This window comes from Tachypleus tridentatus, chromosome 13 (assembly GCF_004210375.1).
Source record: "Tachypleus tridentatus isolate NWPU-2018 chromosome 13, ASM421037v1, whole genome shotgun sequence".
Classification (NCBI taxonomy): domain Eukaryota; kingdom Metazoa; phylum Arthropoda; class Merostomata; order Xiphosura; family Limulidae; genus Tachypleus; species Tachypleus tridentatus.
Genome location: NC_134837.1, coordinates 211,335,134 through 211,362,586, shown reverse-complemented (window position 1 = coordinate 211,362,586; position 27,453 = coordinate 211,335,134). Strand labels below are relative to the sequence as shown.

Sequence of the window (27,453 nt, the reverse complement as noted above, 5' to 3'; positions counted from 1 at the left end):
GGAGCGTAAATTCTAGGGCTATCAGAAAACCATCGCTGTTCTTGTCAAGGTAAAGTTGCTCGATGCGTTATCTCGGCGCTGCTCCGAGCGAATGGATCCACACCTGCGCGCTGTAACTACTGTTTCAAAAGTACCGAGGTGAGCACTAACAGCCACGCATTTACGACTTGGGTTACGTATATATTAGGTCAAGTCTGTAATAGATCTAAAGAAATATTTTCTTCTTGTAAACTTTATAATTAGCCTTGAATCGGTTGCAACACAAAGAAACCACAGTAGTGAGAAAACAAACGAAACAACATGTTGACAGCTTTAAGACAGACAACTAGATAGATAAGTGGCTAGAAAGACAACTAGAAAAATAAATGTATAGGTTGATAGACTAACAGAGAAACAGATATATAAGTAGACAAATAGACAGACATACAAATCGATAGATATATAGACCGACAGACAATTAGATATACAGGTAGATAGATAGACAAAAGACAAATAGGTATATAGGCGGACAGACAGGCACATATACAAATAGATACATAGGTACATATACAAAAGAAACAGATTATATGAGTAGAAAGATAGACAGACATGCAAATAGATAGATGTGTAGACAGAGAGACATACAAATAAATATATAGTTAGATAGGTAGACAAATAGATATAGAGGTAGACAGACAGACAGACACATATACAAATAGACAAATTGGTAGATAGATCATCAGATAGACAAACACACAAATAGATAGACAGGCAGATCATCAGATAGACAAGTGAATAGACAGACAGATGGATAGGTAGACAGACAGATAGACGGATAGATGCTAAACCTTTCAGGTAACTCCTGGTTTGATTTACCGTGACAGACTGGTGTAATTACGCGTTGTTTAGTGGATTAGAAACCAGATTTTATTCAATTAGAAACTGCCTTGTACGTTATCTCTATGCAGGAATGCCGCTTGTGTTGACATAAAAGAAGCACTGCTCCCGTCAGGTCCGCACGGGTTTTAATACTATGTACACCTAAGCCGCTCCATTACGTTGTACCTGATTATCACCACAGTAAATTAACTATACCAAAATTTATTCATAGCCTCTATGCCTACATATGGCCCAAACAGGATACCTAGACGGAAGAGGCGCTACGAAAATTAATGGCCCACCCGTAGTGTCTTAGCACCTCTTCTAATCAGCGCCACACAGCTTCGGCAAAAATATAGCGTTGAATGGACAGAAAAATCACGATCCCTGCGTCTTCAGGAGAAAATTGTGCGTTTCATCATGTAAGTCTCAAACAAAGAATGGTTCTTTTGTCTCTATTTTTATTATTTTTTTTTTAGGGGATAGAGCGAGACTGGCTCAGGCCTTTAAGAAATCAACAGGCCCTGAACCTTCTTTGATATACAAATTTAATTTATTTTTTAAAAGATTCCCATTATTCATTTTTATCCTTCCTTTCTTACGGAATTTTTTAGTTCATTTTTTTGTTGTTGTCCTTTGAATTTCGCGCAAAGCCACACGAGGGCCATCTGCGCTAGCCGTTACTAATTTGGCAGTGTAAGATTAGAAGGAAGGCAGCTAGTCATCACCACCCACCGCCAACTGTTGGGCTACTTTTTTACCAACGAATAGTGGGATTGGTCGTACCATTATAACGTCCCCACGGCTGAAAGGACGAGTGTGTTTGGTACGACGGGAATTCGCAGGAAAAAAAACATATACAATCAAACAAGGGAATAGAAGCAAAATATACCACTAATAAAAAAATATTGCACCAGTGATAAAAGTAACTGAAGTGGTAAGATTACTAAGCTCTATTATTTATTGGTCAGCCAAGACCACTGGTCAACTAGACTATGAAATTTTGTTATTGCTATTTTGTTGGTTTTTTTTTGCAGTTACTAAAGACATATTTAGTGCGACAAAACTGTGTTATTCACTCCAGGATTGTATTACATTGTATTGTATTACATACAGAAAATTCAGGTTCGTGATAAAACAAAATGTAACTACAGAAGGGAGAGCGTCAATCAACACATAAATACAACACCAATGAGTGTTGTTGTTGTATAACTTTAGTTTTTGTTACGTATAGTTATCAGTTTTGTTATAGTTATTATTACACTTAACTGGCGTGGCGTGGACAGGTTAAAACGCTCGACTCGTAATCTGAGGGTGGCGGGTTCGAATCTCCGTCGCACCAAACATGCTCGCCATTGGGGGCGTTATATATTGCGGTCAGTCCCACTATACGTTGGTAAAAGGGTAGCCCAAGAGTTGGCGGTGGGTGGTGATGACTAGCTGCCTTCCCTCTAGTCTTACACTGCTAAATTAGTAACAGTTAGCGCAGATGGCCCTCGTGCGGCTTTGCGCGAAATTCAAAAACAAAAAAACAGTATACTTAACTATATATAATGTCAGTTAATAGTACAGCTATCCAAATGTTTACGGCTCTTAATAAAGCAATACGGTGGTATATAGAGTTAAGAAAAATATGTTATTGTTTGTTAATAATAAAGCATTATTTCTAATTTATAGGACTTTTTACTAAAGTCTTCGGTTTCACCAGGTAACTATTATCTGACGCATTCTGTTTACGTAAACGAGAATTTCAGTGAGGCCACTTGTCCTAACAACGGATGTGAACTAATGTGGGATAACCAAATAATTTTCGTTATTTATTTTACGTTACTATTACTTATCGTTTTGCATATGTTTAAATCATAATTTTACTCACTATTAACTGGTATGGTTTGCATTCGTTAATAGACATTTTCGTTATAGTAAATTAAAAAAACACTGGTCAAGGGCAGTATCAGTTCTATTAGACAAACTTCTACAAGTGATAGAGGTATCGTGAGATTATAGAATGGACTAGGAAGGGTCAAAGGTTGAGGAGGGGACACTATATAAATTTTTGAAAGTGTAGGTCTTTTTAAGCACAAGAAAACTTCCCCGGTAACAATAAACCTTCGTCAAATCTTTACTGAAGTTTGAAATGAAAATCAAAACACGCCGAGTTTATCTGAACAGTTCTATAGCAGAAAAAATCTTATTTTTCCACATCAAACGTCATTTCTTCAAGCGGTAAAGAATTATTATTTTTTGAAATCCATCATAAACAAATATTTGTTCACCTAATATTTATTCAAAAAATATTGTACAAAATATCAAATACTTAATACACTTCATTATGATAATATTAGTCGTTCAAAAAATTAATTTTTTTAATATTATTAATTATTTAAAAATGCTTCTACTAAAGTTTTCCTTTCCGTTATTCACTGTTAATATTTAGGCCCTGCCTTTCGTAACACTGCATAATATATTCTACATCTCCCTACGCTTCTGCGAGCCTGTAGTGACGTAAGCCTGTTATATCCAAATATGGTTTGTTGTGGAATAACCAATATCGTATCGCGAATCGCACTAAACGATTTTTAAAAGGTGAAGAAAGATATCCTAATTCTAAATATTGTTTCTTAAAGTGTTATTTCTTCTTCATTAGGGGCTCTTGAGACTTTTTTTTATTTTTAATTAAATCTTTGGTCAACATTTGATTACCCTCTTACGGTAAAATGGTTGCGTTTAAACTCGTCCATCTTTCAACCGATATAAAAATATCACAGAAACATACGAAGCGGTAATAATTAATTAGCACATCCTTCATGCTTCCTTAACCTTTTTTTATTTCAAGGACTAGATCACCTCAGTTTTAATCTGGAGACAGTTCAAGTTAACTGGAAAGTCCAAGACTTGAACCAACATGTTTGTTTGTTGTTAAATGCAAGTATACGAGGGCTGTTCAAAAAAATACGCGGACTAACGTCATAAAACAAAATGTACTTTATTTAGAAGTTACAGGTCTGGGACCCCTTCAAAGCACTCTCCTCCCCAACGCACACACTTATCCCAACGGTGTTTCCACTTGTTGAAACAGTCCTGGTACGCTTCTTTTGTAATGTCCTCCAGCTCCTTCGTCGCATTTGCCTTAATCTCGGGAATCGTCTCAAATCTTCTTCCTTTCAAGGGTCTTTTGCGTTTGGGGAACAAGAAAAAATCGCATGGAGCAAGGTCAGGTGAGTAGGGGGGTGGGGAAGAACAGTGATCGAGTGTTTGGCCAAAAACTCACGAGTTCTGAGGCACAAATTTCGCAGCAACGCGGTGCATCTTCAATTTTTCGGTCAAAATCTCGTAACAAGATCCAACTGATATCCCACACTCTTCAGCAAGCTCCCCTGACAGTCAGACATCGATTTGCCCGCACCAGGGTGTTGATTTTGTTGACGTGTGGGTCGTCAGTTGACGTGGAAGGACGTCCAGGACGCTCATCATCTTCAATGGACTGTCGACCATCCTTAAAACGTTCATGCCACTTGAAACATGCCGTACGATTCATAGCAACATCACCGTAAGCCGTGTTAAGCACAGCAAAAGTTTCAGTCGCAGATTTTCCAAGTTTAACACAAAATTTCACAGCAAGTCGTTGCTCCTTCAGGTCATTCATTCTGAAATCCGCCAAACGAAAAAATCGCACTTCACTTAAAACCGCGTAGCTAATACACAAATGAAAATATCTGCAATCGGGAAATGGCGTCGTAATCAGCTGATCTGTGCGAACCTAACGACACCAAGCGGATTCCCCTGGAACCAACTGGAGCCGCGCAATTCAAACAGTCCGCGTATTTTTTGAACAGCCCTCGTACACAACGGGTTATCTGTATTATGCCTACTGCAGATATCGAATCCCGATTTTTTTGCGACATAAGCCCCCAGGCTTACCGCTGATCTAGTAGGGGGGTTCTGAATATTAAAGGAAAATTTAAGAAACCAAAGTACAATAAAAAAGAATTTTGTCTAATTAATAGTTTTACTGGAAAACTGTTCAATATTAACATCAGTATGGGAGGAAACGTAAAATAAATTCCGTAATTAGAATACAAAATAAAATAAAAAGTTTCTTGTGTTTATTGAACAGATAAGAAGACATAATGTTCTATACCAAATTAGTCATGTTAGTCTAGAATGTGTATAATACAACGCGGTGTTCAGAGAGACTAGGTGCGAGAAAAGTTTTGATAGGTCATTTGTTTGAATGTTAGGGTTAGGTGTTACTGGACTTTCCACAGATCAGATGGACCAAGAAGTGAGTTGTGTGTTTGTTGGTAAATAATTGTTTTAAACAGGTGAGTTTTCTGTTTATAGACGTTTTAGATGGTGATTTAGAAACACTACAAACAGAACTTACTCATATGTATAGCGGAACTAAAGTAAAACTTCGAAACACGGGATATGACTTAGCTGATGGAGTTACTGGGGGCGTAACTGAAATACAACAAGCATATATCATTCAAAAAGTTGCCATTTTAATAAGGCCTTGTCAGAAAACGTAGCCTTGTATGTTTATCACACGAAGTATTTGCATATTTACTCCACTAAAGATTGTTATTTCAAGTATGTCATGTTAGTTACTTAGTCGACCTTCCTGTAATTATGAGGTTAAATATTCTATATAGATACACTGAGTGTGACCGGATGTCCAGAGCTGGGAAATGAAAGTAGGTCGTTCTTACATTTGTTCTGGTCAGTGTGGTTCCACCTTGTTTACTCCTGGACAGAGAGGTCACAAGGTCAAAAGCCTTTAAGCTCGAACATGGCATATATAAAATCAAATTTAGGTTAAAGAGACAATTTTAGGTTTTGACATAATCTCGCTCACACAGTGTTTGGAGAGGATAAGGTAAAGTAAACTCATTATTTTCTGGTTCTAGTCTTGCTGTTCACTTCTGAGTGTCATCTTATCTTGTTATTGATGTCTTATGGTTTTTCACAAGACTTTTATTATTATTATTATTCATGTAGATAGAGCATATAGCAGAAACTACTTTAATTATGAAACTAAAAGTCTGACTAACCTACACGTAATTAAATATGTAGTAGTGCTAAAACTAGCTGTCTGGTAATCTTTATCAGTTTGTTTTTAAGCACAAAGGTACACAACTATGTCCACCTCTGGAGCCCCTACCTACCAGTGGCACATTAATATGATTACGGACTTATACTACTAAAAACCGAGTTTCGATAGCCCTTTGTGTAACTTTGCGCATGATAACAAAATAAACAAAGGGACTTAACATTATCGGACTTTAATGTTACTGTTGAGCCACTAGAGAGAGGGTGGGTAGACTCACTGTTGAGACACTGGCGGAAGGAGGGTAAGGAAACTGAAGAGAGTGGGGCATATAATAGCCTTACTACAACAAATAATGTAATCAACAGCTCATAATGAAATAAATTTATGTTAATCCTAAATTTTACCTTCCATTATTAAACTTAGATTTTCAGCTTTCAACTTTATACAGTATAGATTTTGTTTTCAGTACAGATTTTTTGTTTGAGTTTGTTCTTTTAGAGCAAAACTACACAATATACTGCTCAACACCCCACCTCAGTGGCACAGCAGTATGTGTGTCTGTTTCGACACTGATAGTAAGCAAACTTGAAACAAACAAATGCAATATGCTACCTGCGCTTTGTATGTCGAAGGAAAATCCACCTATCCCCAATTTTAATGCTATAAAGTCCGTAAACTTTCAGGAGACATGCCCAGTAACCTTTACTATGAACGTAAAATGTCCCTCAGCAGGACAGCGATAAAAGTCTACGGACTTGCAACACAAAAATTCAGGGTTTGATTCCTCGCGGTAGATACACAGATAGTTCAATAGTTTTATTATAAAACAAACATGAAATTGCCGCAAAAGAAATAATATTTACAACTTTTGTCCATTATTTGAGAGCATCCAATATTTTAGCGCCATCTATCAAAAATATTATCATTTTTCTCAACAAAATATTCCAAATATATTAATATTCGGCCTTTTAAAATTCTTTTCAACTGTAGTTAACAATCAATACAAAAAAACAATTTTTGAAAAGCTTAAAGAAAAAAAATGGTTTTGGTAGTGCCCTCTACCGGTGTTGAAAAATATTATTATATTTTATTGATATAGACGAATTTCTTGTCCCTCACAAGTGTATAAGTTGTTTTACGCAAAGTAAACTTATTGTTGAGTTTATTATGAGTGTCATACAATTTGTCTATACTTTTGTCTCTTTCTCTGTGTAAGTTGTCGCTACTGTTGTAATCTTAACAAAATAGAAGGCTAATCATTCAATAGGCGTATTTTTATAGCAAATACATGAAAAAAAAAATCTTGTCTAGAATAATTAGAATTCAACTTGACTCCCAAGTTGGCAATTTACGTTGAAAATTTTGGGTAAAACATATGAAGATACCCATCAGATAATAACCGCATAACCAGCTTTGTGCAAAGTAAGAATTGGCTCATTAAGGTGATTAATTACTTGTATCTTTAAATTAAAAGTCCTCAGTAAAGCAGAAATATGTCCTATTTCAGAGTGAGTGTGTTGTTGTTGTTTTTTTATCTCACTTCTTACGCAAAATGTTGCCGTGCCAAAAATTACGGTAATAGAGCCAACTAGTTATGGGTGAAACATGCTACCACACGCACATGTAACGAATCATGTTTATAGTAAAATGTGTACATAATTTATCAATCACTATTGCTGTCAGTAATATACATTAATCACTTATACAGCGTTAGTGGATTGCATGAGAGGACAGGCTCTCCCTATTGGCACAGCGGAATATCTGTGGACTTACAACGCAAGAAACTGGGTTTCAATACCCGTGGTTAGCACAACACAGATAGTCCATTCCGTACGTGGTTGTTAACCACAAGTAAATATTATAACAGTTGGGGAAAATGAAAGAAAATTTCGGATTTGAGATTTTTAAATTTTCAATCTATATATAAATTTGTTATCTTCTCGCCAAAATGTGTAATATCAGGGAAGGAAAAACGAGCTTATGAATTATATAATGCTTAATCTATTTTTGATTCACTGTTCCCATTCCGCAACAGAGTAGGTTCGCCGAATTCCCGGTTCATAAAATTCTGCTTATAGGAATAAACCAAAGTACAATAGGCCTCTTATTTCTCTCCAGCCTCTTCAGTTGGCACAGCAGTATGTCTACGGACTTACAACCAGAGTTAGTGAGACGAGGTTGAACACAGATGTAAGACACTAAGAGAAGTTTATTATATTTATTGCTTGTTTGTTTCTCGTAAACTACACAAAACGGCTATCAGCAGCATTCACGTTTATCTAACCGAAGAGTGGAATTTGATTGTCACTCTTATAACTAATATTCGTAGAGGCCTCAGCCAAGTAATTGGAGAGCAAAAACGCGGCCTCGAAATGCGGAGTGCATTTTTGTGGCAACTTGATGCAAACTGTGCACCATTATTTTACGTCAGGTACTAGAAAAGACAAAGACATTTTATCACATGTCATAATCGTTCAAATGCAGAATAAATTCACCATAAAAAAAACTGCAATGTCAGAAATCGGGTCGATACCTGTGGTGGGAAGAGCACAGATAGCTCTTTGTGCTTCACTAGAAACAAACAAAACCTCTTATAAGTAGCGAAATACAAGCAGTTTATTATTAAATTCTTTATTCATTAAATCTTTCAGAGTGTAGATTAGATTGTAACAAAACTTCAGATTTTATACAATTTCTCTAAGAACTGCAGTGAATTTTCTTCTATGATTTTTATTAATGCGCAATGGCATTTAATACGCAGTTCAATATTTTCGTTTTTCACTAGTGTTTGTTTGTTTGAAGTTAAGCACAAAGCTACACAATGGGACATCTGCTCTGCCCACGACGGGTATGTTTGTTTTTGAATTTCGCACAAAGCTATTCGAGGGCTATCTGTGCTAGCCGTCCCTAATTTAGCAGTGTAAGACTAGAGGGAAGGCAGCTAGTCATCACCATCCACCGCCAACTCTTGGGCTACTTTTTCACCTACAACTAGTGGGATTAACCGTCACATTGTGACGCTCTCACGGCTGAAAGGGCGAGTATGTTTGATGGAACGGGTATTTGAACTTGCGGTTCTCAGATTGTGAGTCAAGCGTCCTAACTACCTGGTCATGTGTCGGGACATTAAAAGTATCTGAACGGCTTTTCTGTCTTGACAATACGTCAGTACATAACTCTTACTGTAGTCGGATGTGTATTAATATTTCACTTATTAGTAGGAAAGGTTTCTCCCGATCCAAGACAACAGTTTTCCTAAACAATTCATTTCCTCTGGATCACCTATTGACTCCTGACTACACATATTAAGAGCTCTGTATTTATTGACGCAGTCGAGCTGAGGAGTGATAATTTGAAGTGCAGGTGGCGCTTAAAATTGACCCCTTCTTTTAGAGTTACATTAGAGATATTTCGACGCGAAATCCTTCTTGTTACGCCACCGTAAAAGCATTCAGAGCACGTACTTTTAGCGTTTCCAAGTATACGTATTTCTGAGTCGTATTGATAAAACAAGGTAATGTATGATTCATGCAAGATAAAAACTGTTTAGCTTACTATCGAATACCAGTCGCACACTGGAAGTAGTGAAAACAAGTCATACATTAAAGCAGGGGTTCCCAACCTTTTGGCACTCGCGACTTGAAAATGTAATTGATGAAATAAAATTAATGTTATCCCAAGCTACTTCTAACAAGGCTACGCGACTCCCCTGCCAAGGCTTCGCGACTCCCCTGCCAAGGCTTTGCGACCCCCTTGCCAAGGCCCACCGGTTGGGAACCCCTGCATTAAAGTCAACCAATAACCCGCCAGTTCATTGCAGTTGATCGAGGAACTATATTTGGAAGTGCTAAACAAGATATTTAACGTGGATCTATGCTTACAAAAGCGACCTAAAACCGTGTTCTCATTGAACGACGGAAATATGACTAATTCCAAAAAAGTTCATACGATGTTTTTTTTCGGCCAGGTGGCAGAGAATTTCAATTGGTTGCAGATCATATCGTAAGAAGTCTGGACTTATTGTGGTTACAGCTTACTAATGCATCTGTAACGGAAAGTTAAACGTCTGAAGAGCCGAGAATAATGTCAGGGTAACGTGATGACACCATTTAATCCGGAGAAAGTACCGATTTGTACCTGCGAGTTACCGATAAGGTATGTTTCCGTGAAATCAGAGCGTCTAGCCACACGCACAAGTGTTCATGTCCTATTCCTTTGCGTGACACGAGTACAAAAGGAAAATCATTCACGCATTACTAATGGTGGACTTGTAAGCTGCGAGTCGCGGGACCTAAACCTGTCGTCGAACGTCATTGTCCTTTTAGCTGCGAGGATGATATACTTTGAAGTCAATCCCACTCTTCGTTGATGAAACGAGATAAGCCAGTGAGATAGCGGAGAATGTTACTTACTAGTTGTCTTTCCTCTGGTCTGTCACTTCGAAATTAGGGAAGGCTAGTGCAGATAGCCCTTTTATAACTTTGCCCGAAATTCAACAACCCAAACCCACGAACTGCGGTGTCTTTCGCTTGCTCAAACCAGTCTCATGATGTGTTGTCCGCACAAAGTATGCGAATTTCAAAAGTATGTATAATAAACAAAGTAAAACAGGGAGAGATAATACTCGTTTAAAAATATTGGCAAAAGTACCTTGCGAAAGAAATTATTCCACACATCAATAACGATGGCCACAGTGTAAAATACCATTGTGACGAACGAATGGGCGGTAAGACCAAGACTGTCCTCTATTTATCGTCACCATAAATTTGGAACAACAATTTATATCAAGATGTGAGGCCTAGACTATCCTCCGTGTAACGTTGTCATTGATTTTAAAACAATAACTTATACCAAGGGTCAAGGCAAATAATGGCGTTGTGATGAACAAAAGGGCTATAAGGCCTAGGTTGTCCTCTGTGTATCGTCATTATAAATGGCACACTTTTTATTTTCACTCATATTTCCTGTTATTGCACGTTTATAAGGGACATTTTTCAGCTGTTTTCGAATCGTAGCTGTGCTATTTCAATATTTTATAAATCGAACGTTGTTTGTCCAATCTGAGATCTACTTTTTTTCGGCTGATATTAAACTAATCTAAAATAGTTTGTTTGTTTGTTTGTTTTGAATTTCGCGCAAAGCTTCACTAGGGCTATCTGAGATAGCCGTCCCTAATTTAGCAGTGTAAGACTAGAAGGAAGGTAGCTAGTCATCACCACCTCTTGGACTACTCTTTTATTAACGAATAATGTGATTTACCGTTACATTGTAACTTCCCCGACGGCTCAAAGGGTGAGCATGTTTGGTGTGACGGGGGTTCGAACCCACGATCTTCATGTTACGAAGTGAGCGCCTGAATCACCTGACCATGCCGGGCCCTATTTGAAATATCTATTTATGTTATTGTTCCAACAGAAGATGGCATAACAGTCACAGAAATAATACCTTTGGACAAATAAATTTCATAAACGTAAGTGATACTAAGACTGTGAAATTTAACGTTTACCCCCCCCCCCTTTCGCTAGCTCGGCGATTCGCAATCTGACGGTCGCGGGTTCTAATTCTTAAAACATCAAATATACTTGACCTTTCAGACGTGGAAACGTTATAATCCGACGACCACTTCCACTATTGAATGGTAAAAAGAGTATCTCAAGAGTTGGAGGCAGGTGGCGATGACTTGTTGCCTTCCCTCTAGCATTACACTGTTAAATTAGGGTGGTGGCTAACGAGGATAACCCTTGTGTAGCTTTGCACAAAATTCAAAACAGATAAACAAACAACACCCCAGCCCTTCCTTCCCCTAAACTATATATCATAATATTAATTTTGTTTTTACTCAGGACTTTTGACGTTCTGTGATAGAAGTTTAGGATTCGTTTGTTTTTTTTACTTAAAGAAATAAAAGAAATATCTTTTTATAAGGTCTCAGGTTTTATCGAAATGCGTGGAAACATACATATAACAACGATCCTTGTCTTGACACTGGCAACGTTCTCAACATTTATCCTTTCCACTACTTCTTCTTTCACAAGTAAGTTTCTAAGTTATTTACTTTTCTAAGTATGTTTATATTCAGTTGAGTTTCTGTGGACAGGTACTAACCCGTGCTAGGTTCTTGGAAAACGTTTCGGTTTCATATCGAAAGACACTCGAAAAGAAAAACGCATCATAAATCGTATTATTTGGCTTGGCGTGGCCAGGTAGTTAGGGCCCTCGACTTCTAATCTGAGGGTCGCGGGTTCGAATCTCCGTCACACCAAACATGCTCGCCCTTTGAGCCGTGAGGTTGTTATGATAATAGTGACAATCAATTCCATTATTTATTTGATAAAGGAGTAGCCAAAGAATGGTGATGATTACTTGCCCTCACTCTAGTCTCACACTGCTAAATTAAGAACGCCCAGCGAAGATAGCTCTCGTGTAATTTTGCGTGAAATTCAAAAATAAATAAACCTAAACTGCATTAATAGAAAAATACGTCAGATTCACCTTATATTTTCACTCAAAGTCGGTTTGTATTTCCCAGTACAATAGACCCGATATTGTCATTTTCAGCCTAAATAGCACCTTCCGCGATAAGTGAAATAAGTGGCTGGGTTAGATGGCTTTTGAGGTCAAGGTTTAGCCATTCTAATTTTGTACTACTTACCAGAGGGAAAAATATCCAGTCAAGCAGCATTCATTGCCAGAAGAGCTACGTTTTAGCGCTGATTGTTACTTTTATAACACTAAACACAGCTAAAAGTGCGTGTGTGTTCGGCGGCATTGCCGGTAGCAGTACGCCACGTTGACCACTAGGCCACATCGATTTTATAACTGATATAAAGACTAAATTAAATTACTGTTGTTTAAAACATTTTCCTTAATGAAGTCAGATAAATCTGGCCGTGGTTACTTGTTAATTTGCCATTTAGGCTTAGTTAAGGAGCAGAATTAATTATAACATTATTAGTAATTTGCTACTGTCATGGATAGATGCCCTCTATAAACAGAAACAATGATTTAATATTTGGTCTCAAAACACAGAATATTCAGTGTTTCACATTTCGTTTTTCTCATATTTTATAAACAAATTATATTGCCAAATTTCCTCTTAATACGTCACAGTGTTCTTCTAAAATCTAAATGTTGACAGAAGAAAACTAAATAAATTGAGCATTTCTTTAAAATCTCCGCTAACCCTATTTTACAAAAATAAAAAAAATCTTTCTTTATTACTTGTTTAAGTCCAGTTTAACGCCCACTTGTTGCATCTTCTGATCCTTAAACTAAATTTGTCTTATTTTTCAATTAATAAGTTATCAGCCCATCGTAAAACTGTAGTATTCAATATTGAAATCTTTCATCAACAGATGGCAGCACATACATATTATATCCTCGTTTTGATATTTCAAAACTTATTAAACGAACAATAAAAGGTTAGAACTTGAAACAAAGAAAATTAAGTATAAACAGAAAGTTATAAACAGAACAAATTATTTTATGATTCAACTTTTATTCAGTATTGTTAAATGTTGTGTGCTTTTCTAATCAACAGATTCAACTGGAAGTATTTTCTGTGTTTTCGGAAGTAGTGCAGTTTATAGACCAGGAGACGGGAAATTTACTGTAGAAGATATCAATCCGCTACTCTGCACTCATCTAATATTTCTACACGCGGAACTGTCCAATGGGGGCGCTCTGGTGGTCAGCATTGACACCGATCACGATTCTGACCCTGAAACAGGTAAGCAGATGACACTATTATGGACACATAAAATCATGATGCCATATGAATGGCAAATAAAACTTTGGTACAGTATTACAGACAGGTGAGATTACTGTAGCGGATTGGGCACAGATAAGTCTATGATACTGTATTATGTGCAGGTAATGTAATCTTTGCGTTGCTCTGCTTAGAGCTTATTGGTTTTTTGAAATCGTTGTATGGAGGTCCGGTCCATTACGTAGATTATCGGTTGCTAGCCTTCTGTATAAAACAGCCCATTACTATAATAATTCGTGTAACCACACCCGTTGAAATGTAGCCCATCATAGAGCTGACCTGTAGGGGTTAGACAGTACTCGTTCGTGATGAAGAGAAACCCTCTTGAAGTAATAAAACTTTAGTTAAAATAAAGTACAGAACAAAATTTTGACCTTCTTAGGTCATTTTCGGGTCATTCTTCAGTTAACCTGAAGTTAAGTTTTAATACGCACTCCACCCGTCTTGAGAATGTATTTAGACAATATTCAATTATTTAAATGATTCTTAGGCTTATCTTAGTTAAAGTGTTCTCCGGCATAGAGCTCACCTTTAGTGGTTAAATTGTGTCAGGCACTTCTCTTATATTGTGATGTCGTTTAGTTAAAGTTCCACACACCACATGGTTGATCTTTCATGGTTGTACCGTAGCAGACAACACTCTACTGTTGTTTCTTGTTTCGTAGTGTTTATACAGCAGTCAGTTACTGAAGTAACTGTCAAGACCTGTTTTGTTTAAAGTGTAACCAATATATAAATTCTAGTTATTTTATAACTGAAAAGAACGACTTTGGTTTTATTATACAATTAATTAATATTACATATATAGGCATGTATGCAAGCTTCAATCGTCTGAAAAGAATCAATCCCAGTCTTAAAACATACCTTGCCGTCGGAGGCAGTGAAGACTCCGCCGTATTTTCACACACTGCTGCCGACGTACGACTCCGGAAAGGCTTAGCTCGTAGTGCTGCAGAATTCATCAGGAAACACGGGTTTGACGGAATTGCGCTGGGATGGTTTTACCCTGTTCTTAAGAGCCAATATCCTGCCGACAGAGAGAACTTCATCAGGTTACTCAAGGTGAGAGCCCTTGACGGTTTCAATCTTTTAAACAAACTGAACACGTGAAAATCAAAGTTTGAACCAAAAAAATTAAATGTTATGAACCATATCCTAACTCTTGCAAGTGTAGTTTTCAAGTAAAATTTAGATTAAATAGATGTTTTCACTACTCAAATTTTAAGGTTACACACACACACACATATTGGAAGTTGAAGAGCTGATTTAAAAAAAAAATGGGTAAAAGATGCCATCTAGTGGAGAATAATTCGAAGTTTTTCTGAAGGAGGATTTAGGTCGAATATACTGAACGACTCTCCTAATGTTTTCAGCTACTGGTACATATTCTCTAGTGTGTCAAAGGTACGAAAGTTATCAGTGTTTGGTTAGCTTCAAATGTACGAACTGAAGCAACTGACATGTGTGGAAATAATTGAAGTATGTTCATAATAGTGTTTTTTACGTACGAATTTAGTTAATTTAGTGTAACAGTTCTTTCTTCTACTATTGAAGGTAATTCACTAAGCCTATGTGGTTTTCAGGAAATGAGGAAAACTATGACCGCGTACGGACAAGATCTGGCAATATTTGTTTCCGGAACGAAAAGTGAAATTGACAAATGCTATAAAGCCGATGACGTAGCAGAGTGCGTAATCTTTCACCTATTATATAATCGGAATTGAAAACTATATGTATATTAAGCCGATACCTTACAAACAATATCTGTGCCTTGTAGTATTTTATTGTCCTTCGTACAGTTTATATTTAAATTTATTCATAGATGACGCCACTTTGATAATATTTTTTTCATATATAATTTGTAACTGTTTCTTTAGAGTTGTATTATTTAAGAATATACTTAAACATTATTTATAGCCAATATTAATTAAGATGATCTCTTATGGACGCCATAAAATAATATTTTCCGGATTTATACGTAGGTGGCTTTGATACGATTTTATGTCTCGACGGACTTTTTAAGTTACGTATTTGTTTTACTTGAATGTATGATATTTGTGCTCTTTGTAGATCAATATTAAACTTGAAGAGCATCTAACGGAAATTTTTTACGCCTTTTGATTGAGGAGACATCGCAAGCTAAACACGAGACTTCTGTGGGTGCAGTGATGGCTTTATTTTTTTCAGAGCAATATCCGTCACCAGAACTTACTAGACAGAGAAGTAAAAATATATTAGGGTATATTTGCATGATACAATACGTTATATGTTGTTTTGGAGCTCTGAAAATACACAATTGAACTAATGCAAGGGTATATATGTATATATTATACGATTACTACCAAAGTTTCTAGGGGGAGAACAACATGAATACCAAATACAATTGATCAAGCATAAATCTACACATTAGACAGCTTCTACTTTGCTGATTTCTAGCATAGTAAGTCCGCAAATATGCCGCTAGGTGGCTCCAAGATAGAAAAACCAAATCCATACTGGTAAATAAATAAGCCGTCCAGTAAACCTTTACACACACTGTAGGAAATGCGTTACAAAACAATAATATATTTGATCGTATTTGCTGATCTGAAATTCTAAGGTTTCGTCCATAAAGAGGTAAAATCAGTGATGTCGAGAAAACCCACTTGTAGAGAAAAATATTTATGTAAACACAACTCGTTTGGGTTCAGAAAATTTTTTTCATAGAGGAGCAAACAAAGTTTCGACCTTCTTCGGTCATCGTCAGGTTCACAAAGAAAGAGGTAACTGACCGGAAGCTGACCACATGTTTGAAAGGGGTTGTGTAACTGAGTGTCGGAATGTAGAGGGCGGTATTAGATGTTTGAATATATAATTTTATTTATTTTATTATATTAATATAGGTATAAAGGCGTTCCTTTATATTGGTTTATTTTGGGTTTGAGTTGTTGTATAAGTAAGGCTTCTTTAATTTTGCGTTTGTTTATGTTTGTTTCTTTATTTAGTATTTGAGTGTTTTCTATAATCTTGTTGTGTTTATTTGACTCGCAGTGTTCGAAAACGTGTGAAGGTGACTTTTTATGTTCTTTGAATCTGGTTTCCATTTTTCTGCTTGTTTCTCCAATATAGAAGTCGTGGCAGTTATCACATTGTATTTTATAAATAATGTTGGTGTGGTGTTCGTCAGTGTAGTTTTTACATAGTATAGACCTCAGTTTTGTGTCTGGTTTTTGAATAAATTTGGTATTAACTGGAATGCCATATTTTGTTACTAGTTTTTGCCAAATGTTGGTTATTTTTCTGCTGAAGTCGGGAATATATGGTATGCAGCAGTATATGGTTGAGATTTTTTGATTCGTAAGATATATTTACTTTTGTTGGTTGATTTTGTTTTTTGTCTACGTGTGTGTGCGTATAATGTTTTCTACGGTTTGTGGAGGAAACTTATTGATGTTGATGAAGTATTGTTTTATTTTGTCTAATTCATCGTTAATTTTATCTGGTGAGCAGAGTTTTATGGCTGTGTTTATTTGGTTTCTCAGTATGTTGAGTTTTTGTTTTGTTTCTTGTGCTGAGTTCCAAGGATGTATAGTCCAGTATGGGTGATCTTTTGGTAGATTTCAGTTTTAAAATGTGTGTCGGTTCTTGTAATTTTGAGGTTAAGAAATGATATTTGATTACTTTTTTCCTGTTCACATGTGAAGTTGATGTTGGGATGTATAGAGTTAATGTGATTGAAAAAATTGTGTTCTGAAGATGTGAATCCCAGTAGAGTGGTGGATGTAATCCTGTGTTAATTGCTTGTGTTTCAACTTGTGTCATAAAAATATTGGCTAGAACTGGTGATACTGGGTTGCCCATGCTTAGGCCATTTGTTTGTATATAGTTGTGGTTGTTGAACATGAAGTTTGTCTTCATCGTGGTGAATTCTATGAGGGTTGCTAATTGGTTGCTGGGAATGTCTGTAGATGGGTTAGGATTTCGGATATAGAGTTCTAAGGCTATCTTACAGGCTTCAGTGGTTGAAACTTCTGTAAAGAGAGATATAACATCGAAACTGGCCATTAAGGCTTTATGATTAAGTTGATTTAGATTAGACTTGAAATTAAAAGAGTCTTTGATGAATGAGCTGGCTGATGTTACATATTAGGAGAATGCCCATGCAATGTATTTACCAAGATTGTAACTAAACGATTCATATGTGGACATTATTGGTTGTAACGGACAATCTGGTTTATGAGGTTTGGGGATGCCGTATATTTGTGGTGTGCGTGAGTCGGTTTTACGTAGGTAGGAATAAAGTGTTTGCGAAATTGTGTTGGCTTTTTTTCATTTATAGAATTATTTTCTTCAGTTGCGTTTCGTGTGTCTTTGTTAGACTTGTGTGTATTTGTTTAAATTTGTTAGTGTCTGATAGGATGTTCTTCATTTTTTGGATGTATTCATTCGTGTTCATTATGACTATAGCGTTACCTTTATCTGCTTTTAGAATTTTTATATTTTTGTCTTGTTTTAGGTTTTTAATGGAATTAATGTCTCTTTTTGTAAGATTGTTTTTTAGTTTTCTGTTTTGTGAAATTATGTTGATGGTTTTGTGAAAAAATTATTTGAAAGAATCGTTTAAGATGTTGTTTTTCAAACATCTAGGCACGCCCTTTACATTCTGACACTTAGTTACACAACCCCTTTCAAACATATGGTCAGCTATCGGTCAGTTACCTCTTCCTTTCTTTGTGAACCTGACAATGACCGAAGAAGGTCGAAATTTTGTTCGCTCCTCTACGTAAAACATTTTCTCAACCCAAACGAGCCGTTTTTACATATAAAGCGATGAAATATAAATATTATCCTTGTATACCTCGACGTCTAATCCTTGTTGTTCAGGGAAATCACCAGTTATTACCAGTATAAACTTAATTTAACAGCATAGACTTCCGAGTTTCATGTTACTGTTACCAATCCTAGTGTTATTATGTGCTATATTGGACTGTACATAACGCTGCGTTTCATGTTACTAATACCAATCCTAGTGTTATTATGTGCTATATTGGACTGTACATAACGCTGAGTTTCATGTTACTATTACCAATCCTAGTGTTATTATTGTGGTAACAGCATCCGACTGTACAACGCTGAGTTCGTGTTACTATTACCAATTCTAGTGTTATTATATGTGTATTGGACTGTACGCCAATGCTGAGTTTCATGTTACTATTACCAATTCTAGTGTTGTTATGTGCTGTATCGGACTGTACATAATGCTGGTTCATGTTACTGATTACCAATTCTAGTGTTATTATGTGCTGTATTGGACTGTACATAATGCTGAGTTTCATGTTACTATTACCAATTCTAGTGTTATTATGTGCTGTATCGGACTGTACATAATGCTGAGTTTCATGTTACTATTACCAATTCTAGTGTTATTATGTGCTGTATTGGACTGTACATAATGCTGAGTTTCATGTTACTATTACCAATTCTAGTGTTATTATGTGCTGTATCGGACTGTACATAATGCTGAGTTATCATGTTACTATTACCAATTCTGTGTTATTATTGTGGCTGTATCCGACTGTACATAATGCTGAGTTTCATGTTACTATTACCAATTCTAGTGTTATTATGTGCTGTATTGGACTGTACATAATGCTGAGTTTCATGTTACTATTACCAATTCTAGTGTTATTATGTGCTGTATCGGACTGTACATAACGCTGTTGCTCAGCACTATCCCAAAATAGGTGAAATATATCTACTGCCTTCTCTTTTACTTGAGTAATTGGGAACTTTGTACGTATGTGCCTCTAATTGCGAAAACAGTTCTTGGGACTTAATTAACCGCACCACGATCTAAAAACTCTTTGTTTTTCACTTTATAAAGAACTATAGTTTTCGAATCATACTGCCACCTATTGGACACTTATTACATCCCACTGTCAGCTCGACTGTATCTTCAAAACTAGAATTATTAATAAATTAGCCAAATCAATCTGTCCTCTTGATGCAACAGGAAGGAAGTTAGTAACCTGTGAATACATGTTAATTGACCTGTAGTTTCCATGTTGCTTATAACTCCTTACTCTTATCTTGTATTGATATAATAAAAAATACTGATGAGTAAATCGTTATTACGTTGTTATAAGAATGATAACAGTGTTACAACCTAGAACATAACAAGTTATTTCCAATGAAAAGAGTCATATTAGAATAGCATTTTCCTCGATTTAAATACATGTATTTATATTAAACCGCATTTAATTATATTTTCAAACTTGAATGAAAATTACATTTAATTTTTTTTTCTTTTACACAGGTTTGTAGACTACGTTCTTGTGTTAACTATGGATTATCATGGGCCTTGGGAACGTAAAACAGGCCACTACGCGCCACTTTATTGTCACATGGAACACACACTTCCTAATCGACGTCTCTGTGTGGTGAGTATCTACCCTAATCTCATAATGTACCACATAACAACATAAGAGATATTTTTTTAATAGTCTTAAAACTATTCTAAGAGTTGTTATAAGTATGTTTAAATGGAACAAAAACAAACTAAAAATCAGACATAGAGGAGTTTATTATTTGAAACAAATAAAAGAACCGACTTATTATATCTATATTTTACATATCAGCTTACAATCGGAAATGTCTGACGTAGGTAGACCCATGACCGAAAGGTTGGAATAACATCTATTGGCAGCTTCTAAAATGTCCGAACTTGTAATATGGCCATTATTCGTAGCCCTCACAATCCGCAATGTAGAACCAAGAATGAGATAATTTATTATATATTTTTTAAAACATGCGAAAAAATACATCCAACTAGTGAAAATATTAAAGAAAATTTCACGCATCCAGCCGTCAATCCCATATCATGTCACAGACAGACACGTTATTGTTATATGTATTTTAGTTCTTGCAAATAAGTTTTAAAGTGATGAAGAACGAGATAAAATATTAGAACCCACGAACGATGTTATACGGTTTTATAAAATTATATATTTCACAATTACCCTATACGTGATACATTCACTGCCAACGATTGTCTTTCGCGTCATACCAGTACTCATTAGGCTGGTTTGTGGTCTGGTTTTGAATTTCGCGCAAAGCTACGCGAGAGATATTTGTCCTAGCTGTCCCTAATTTAGTAGTGTATGACTAGAGGGAAGGCAGCTAGTCATCATCACCCACCGCCAACTCTTGGGCTACTATTTTACCAACGAATAGTGGAATTGATCGTCGCATTATAACGTCCCCACTGCTAAAAGGGCGAGCATGTCTGTTGTGACAGGGATTCGAACCAGCGACCCTCAAATTACAGGTCGAGTGCCTAAACTACCTGAGACTGGTTGTGACACCAGAGACTGAGGCATGGTCCACGTGATTTATATATCATAAATTTTCAACTGTTAGCAACTGTTAAGGTGTGAATCAAGTTTAGGAAGTGAATTATAATTAAGATCTATTTAATGTAAGTCACTTACAAGTCAGAAAGAATTAATAACACAATATTTTTTATTGTACATATTTTTCATTTACTTTATTTATCTTCACTGTTGTTCACTAGAACTAACGAACTAACAATCCGGTCTTTTTTGTTCTCAGGTGAGTCATGCAACCACAACTGGAGAATAGAGTTATAGGAGCCTAACTTTAATATACATTTTGTAAACTAATATCGGTTAACTACAAAGATAAATCTCACCTTAAAGGAGAATTATTGGTCGGCGTAAATTAGGGATCATTACTTTAAATCTTAAATGGCTATAAAAAAAAAAAAGACAACAAAGCAACACAGCGAGTAAAATTTAGAAATAAGAACTGTGCTAGATGTTGTTAACCCCTTGTTTTCTAGTTTATATGATCTTTTATTAAACACAACGTTCTATAGGAACAAAATAAGATTGCTGTTTCCTTTAACATTGCACGTAGAGTTTTAAAAAGCGGCTTGAAAATGACGTACTGAAAATATGAAATCTACTGAGGCGAGACCAGAACAAGTACAATTGTCACTTTGTTTTTTAAAAGGGAAGAACTTTCTATGATAAATCTGATGCATAATTTTATCAAGGTTTGATAAAGATGAAGTCAAACTCTTTTTAGATGCCCAACAAGGCGCAAACCAGATGAGGGCTATCTGCGCTGGCTGTCCTTAATTAAGCAGTGGAAGTATGTGTGTGTGTTTCTTATAGCAAAGCCACATTGGACTAACTGCTGGGTCTACTGAGGGGAATCGAGATCCTCGATTTTAGGGATTGTAAGTCAGTAGATTTACCGCTGTACCAGGACAAGCATGTTTGGTGTGACAGGAATGACTGTATAAGTTGAAATTGTATGGCCAGGTGGTTAAGGCACCGGACTCGTTATCTGAGGGTCGCGGATTCGAATCCTCGTCTTACCAAATATGCTCGCTCTTTCAGCCGTGACAGCGTTATAATGTTACGTTCAATCCCACTATTCGTTGGTAAAAGAGTAGCCCAAGAGTTGGCGGTGGGTGGTGATGACTAGCTGCCTTCCCTCTAGTCTTACACTGCAAAATTTGGGACGACTAGCGCAGATAGCCCTCGTGTAGCTTTGTGCAAAATTCAAACCAAACTATACAAGTTATTTTGAGTAAAAACACACATACACACCTGTTTTGTATAAGAGGATGTGCTTTTGGTATATTTATTTTTCGAAGCACGTCAGAGCTATGTTCAGACAATGTCTCTGTATATGATGTAGAATCATGATTTTTGACGTTTCAGAAGTTATAGGGCATGTTATATTATACTGTCCAGAAATAGTGTAAAGAAAAGGACTTCGCTAGAACAGTAGCTACCTCCAGTGTACTATATCCAGAATCCTGAAATGTCTTTGGACTACAGAAAAGGTTTTTTCCAGGAACGTCTACTGGTAGACGCGAAAACCTATTGCTGGAGATGACCGTGTTTGTATCAGGTTAACAGGTCAAGGTTGAAAGTGGTATTACCACACATTACGACAGGAATGGCATAAACATGTTCATTTTAGGGTATTCAAAAGAAAAGTGATTGGGAGACTGACTAAACAAGATTATTTTGCAGGAAGAACTGTCTACAAACCGGTATTAGCTCAGAATTCAACACCATCACCATTTTATTCAGTCAAAACAGCATTCCAACTTGCAGATGAGTCCCAGCTTTTTAAAACTGACAGAAGGATTCATATTCGCGTTTCCCCAGAGAACAGATTAGAGAGGGACCATTCTCACATGGAAAACACAAGGGGTGGTGCAGTACATGTTTGGGTAGCTATACATTATGGTAGAAAAACTTTTCTTCATATCGTCCAAGAAAACGTCAATGGTACTTTCTACAGGCATTATACGGAGACAGTGTTCTGTCAAATGTTAGATCTTTGTGTTTTAAGATGACAATATCACTGCCCATACTGTGTATATTGTATAAGATCATCTAGACCAGGAAGATGTTACAAGATTTCTATGGTCAGCAAAATCTCGTTATTGCAAACCTATTGAAAACTCTTGGGTAGGACTAAGCCTGAAAGTTACTAATCACGACCTTAAACCAGCTACTTTAAGTGAATTGCAGCACCTTCTAGTGGTAACTTGGGATGAATTCACAGTAGATTACATCAATAACCTTATCGACAGCATGGCATGTTATTTTGCGGAGGTTATTAGTGTACGTGGATGACCGACCAAGTACTGAATGTTTAATATGAATGGATATAAGGTTAAGAGCACTATTTATAATAATTTGATATTATATTTTGTAATTATGTATGTTTTGGTAAAGTTTTGTTATAATAGGTGAAATACTGAATTACACGTATTTCTAAAGGTGTCTGATAAATTTGTTCGCTACTTCAACAAATCATTGATGATATCTATAGAACCTGTCTCATTATACATATTATACGTGTGAATGTTTAATATAATGGTTTGACAGCACTAACTGTATTTGTATCCATTTTACTAATAATCTTATTTGTTACAAAATATGGAAACATTTTGGCCAAGACTGTATTTCCAACCCAAAGGACACCTTAAATGCCACAAGAGTACATATATAACCGTCCTTAGTTTATGACTATTGATCCTAGGGAAGGCAGCCAACTAGCACCATCCGCTACCACAAAGTCTGTGTCCATTCCCTGGATCCTAATAATGGAACTGGCTGTTACTCTTTAATTTACTCACGACTGAAATTAAGAAAGTGGTCAGCACTATAACAAGGCGAATATTAAACCTTCACAGCCTCCCTGCCCGGCATTGCCAGGTGGGTTAAGGCGTTCGACTCGTAATCTGAGGGTCGCAGGTTCCGATCCCGGTCACACCAAACATGCTCGCCCCTTTCAGCCGTGGTGGCGTTATAAAGTAACGGTCAATCCCACTGTTCGTTGGTAAAAGAGTAGCCAAAGAGTTGGCGGTGGGTGGTGATGACAAGCTGCCTTCCCTTTACTCTTACACTCTAAATTAGGGACGGCTAGCGCAGATAGCCTTCGAGTAGCTTTGCCCGAAATTCAAAAAACAAACAAAGCCCCTAGTGGCATAACAGTAGGTCTGCACACTCACACTGCTAGAATCCGGATCTTGATACCCGTGGTGGACAGAGTAGAGATAGTCCATTGTGTAGCTTTGTGCTAAATTCCAAACAAACTTAATCCTTCAAATTCACAGTTCTGCTCACTAACCAGTAGGCCACGAGAGATATTGAATAGTGTAATTACACTTAATGTATTTAAATAATTTCGGAAAATCGTCTGATTTTTACCTGTTTTAATTTTACGGAAAATAACATTCAAATAATTCTTGTTTCATTAAGCCTTTCACATCAGTTTCCGTTTCCAGATGTTCCTCGTGAATAAGTTCTGTAAGAATCCTGTTCATTAATTTATATTCGTGCTCATATTCTCAATCACCACGACGTTTTGCGTGTTAAGGCGTGCGACTCGTAATCTGAGGGTCGCAAGTTTGCATCCCCGTCGCGCCAAACATGCTCGCCCTTTCAGCCGTGGGGGCGTTATAAGTTATGGTCAATCCCACTATTTGTTGGTAAAAGAGCAGCCCAAGAGTTGGCGGTGGGTGGTGATGACTAGCTGCCTTCCCTCTAGTCTTACACTGCTAAATTAGGGACAGCTAGCACAGATCGCCCCTCGAGTAGCTTTGCGAAATTCAAAACAAATAAACAAACAAACAGACGTTTTGCGCGCCATCTGTTATTAAGCCTTGAAGCTAATACAGTTAATGTTGTTGTTTCTTTAATGCACAAAACTACAAAATGGACAATCTGCAACCTCTTCGTTGCAAGGAATCGAACCTAGATTTTAGGTTTGTAATTTCGTAACGTTACTGTTGACCAACCAGATAACAGTTATAGTTCATTCCTTAGTGAAATACTTAATTTAATTTGTAAGCCTAGGAGGCCCAAGGTTTAACTTTATTATAATTTAAAATATCTTCGTGAAGCGAAACCTTGAGTCGGATTTTATAAAATCTCAATCGGAAGACATCGATTTAATCCCAAAAACGTTCCTATCGTCTTATGTCAGTCTTATAACCCTTAGTACTGTTTGTTTCTCAGCTCTTTATTGTATTATACTTTCAGGATTATTCCATAACCTACTGGATAAAGAAAGGCGTTCCTTCACATAAGTTGGTAATGGCTATAGGTACCTATGGTCGATCCTACAAATTAGTTGATCCATTAGAACACGGGATTGAAGCCGAAGCAGAAGGACCGTATATTGGAGGACATTACACGAGTAACCCCGGGTTTCTGGGGATGAATGAGGTGAGTTTACGAACTCGAGATTAGATCCAATGACACGGCACATGTTCAGTCAGGTAGATATATCAAGCATAACATTATATAAAAGATCGTGTATCCCAAACCTTTTTTTTTCTAGCCTGATGTCCACATTTTCAGAGAGAAATAGAAGACCGAATTTAGCCAAGTTTGATGATTTAGTTCTCAGATGGACATTTATCACCAATTTTGTTGTCTTCTGTTTCTTTATTTGGGGGGGGTCATATATATATTTCTTCACGAGGTATCAGATTCTTTCTGGTTAAATAAAATTAATGGGAACGTATCACACTCAGGAAGTTTTGAGTCAATTACGTCAGTGCTTATTAGGTAGGAAAATAAAGACATAAAAAGAATCTCGAGCGAGGCACGCACATTTAGCTAATTCCAAAACATGTTCTATGAAGTGAACATTGTTTATTTGTTTTCTCAAAACAATAAGTTGAATTTTTATCACAATCATTATTAGATACAAGCTATTAAAAGCTATCAGGGATGTGTTAGGCTTAGGAAATAATCTGTCTAGTACGAGCATTCTTAAAAATATTCTGTTTAATTTTTCTATCTGTTTATGAATTATTTTGGTTCTAGATACAGTAGAAAAATATATTAACTTTTTTTGCCGTAATTTAAAAATATATGTATATCATTGAACGTATACTTTAAGAGATGGTAATACATAATTAGAGTATCCATTCTTCTATATGAAAAATAAAATACATTGTATGTACTTATATATATTATATAGATGTAAGTATGCTGTATATATAGATATATACACCTGCAGTTTTGGAAGACCAGTTTACATGTTTTCAAGGCTTAACAGCTCATCTTATGCTTGTACTTCCCTATTAATATACATATATATACATGTGTGTGTTTTATAGAGTAATTAACTTTAAATAAATGTTGAAAAAAAAAGAATACAAGATGTTCTATCAAATATAATAACCACAGTAAGGTAACTTTGAATCGTCAAATGAAATATATATTGTTTATTATTGTTGTTTTAAGATGTGTGAGGTACTTTTAACTGTACCTGGGGCTCAAATTGGAGAAAGAAAGTGGTCACGTAGTACCGTATGTTCATCTATATGACCAGTGGGTCAGTTTCGACGATGAATTGAGCGTTTACTACAAGGTACGTCTTATGGTTTATATGCTTCAAATCTGCCATCTAGTGGATTAATAAGAAACCTTAGAAGTATTTATACGCATAACATAAATATATATATGATTTTCCTTATCATAAGAACGATTTCAAATTATTTTTATATCAGTTTTAATTGTTATTATTATTGTGGTTTCTATTTAAGCTTGATAGATTGCAATAACTATGTTATTGACTTTATGCACATGAAACTTTGTAGAAGATATGTTTTAACACTGAAAAGACTATAAACTATCTTGAGAATCGACACAAATGTTTTAAGGATAGGGGAGGAACCATAAAAATATTGACACAGAATAATAAAATTAGCAGTAAAAGAAATCAAAACTGCGTAAAACTATTACAGTTATGAAAATTCTAAGCACATAAATATTTATCCGTCATACATTGTGTAAAAAATAGTAAGAATAATTTGATTTTTCAAATTTATAGGTACAATACAGCATACAGCAACAACTTGCAGGTGTATTCCTCTGGACCATGGACACAGACGACTGGAGAAACAAGTGTAGTTACGGTTCCTTTCCGCTGCACGTCGCTGCTAAAGAGCCATGACAGGAGAATTAATTCTTGATGGATTATGAGAAAGAGGGAGGGAAGAATCCTTTCCATCTTTCTGATATGATATGTACAGTATTTTCTATTTATATAAATACAAGATTTGTGTGGGTGTCGATTTGTCAGACGTTTCGCAGTTCATTTTCCAAATTTGATTGACTCACGTGGATAAAACTGATTTAGTTTTGTCTTGAAAAAAAAACTGAACACTTTCATTCACTTAACAATTTCATTGCTCAGAGAGTTTGTACCTTACGTTCACTACAAA

The 27,453-nt window shown here is 36.2% G+C and overlaps 1 protein-coding gene across 3 annotated transcripts; it reads left to right on the top strand.

Moving 5' to 3' along the window:
* LOC143237237 (putative chitinase 2) lies at positions 1 to 27,169 on the top strand. 3 transcript variants are annotated; one of them, XM_076476273.1, is made up of 10 exons: positions 1 to 138; positions 1,091 to 1,280; positions 11,837 to 11,945; positions 13,452 to 13,640; positions 14,488 to 14,741; positions 15,263 to 15,366; positions 19,975 to 20,098; positions 25,256 to 25,441; positions 26,471 to 26,597; positions 27,060 to 27,169. In XM_076476273.1, the coding sequence occupies exons 2-9, from the start codon at positions 1,224 to 1,226 to the stop codon at positions 26,552 to 26,554; spliced, it is 1,107 nt and encodes a 368-aa protein (XP_076332388.1). In that variant the 5' UTR covers positions 1 to 138; positions 1,091 to 1,223; the 3' UTR covers positions 26,555 to 26,597; positions 27,060 to 27,169. The 3 variants fall into 3 exon arrangements, with proteins under 3 accessions (XP_076332388.1, XP_076332387.1, XP_076332389.1); XM_076476272.1 differs by lacking the exon at positions 1 to 138 and having other exon boundaries at positions 866 to 1,280; XM_076476274.1 differs by lacking the exon at positions 1 to 138 and having other exon boundaries at positions 868 to 1,280; positions 11,844 to 11,945.
* The last annotated feature ends 284 nt before the right edge of the window (positions 27,170 to 27,453 follow it).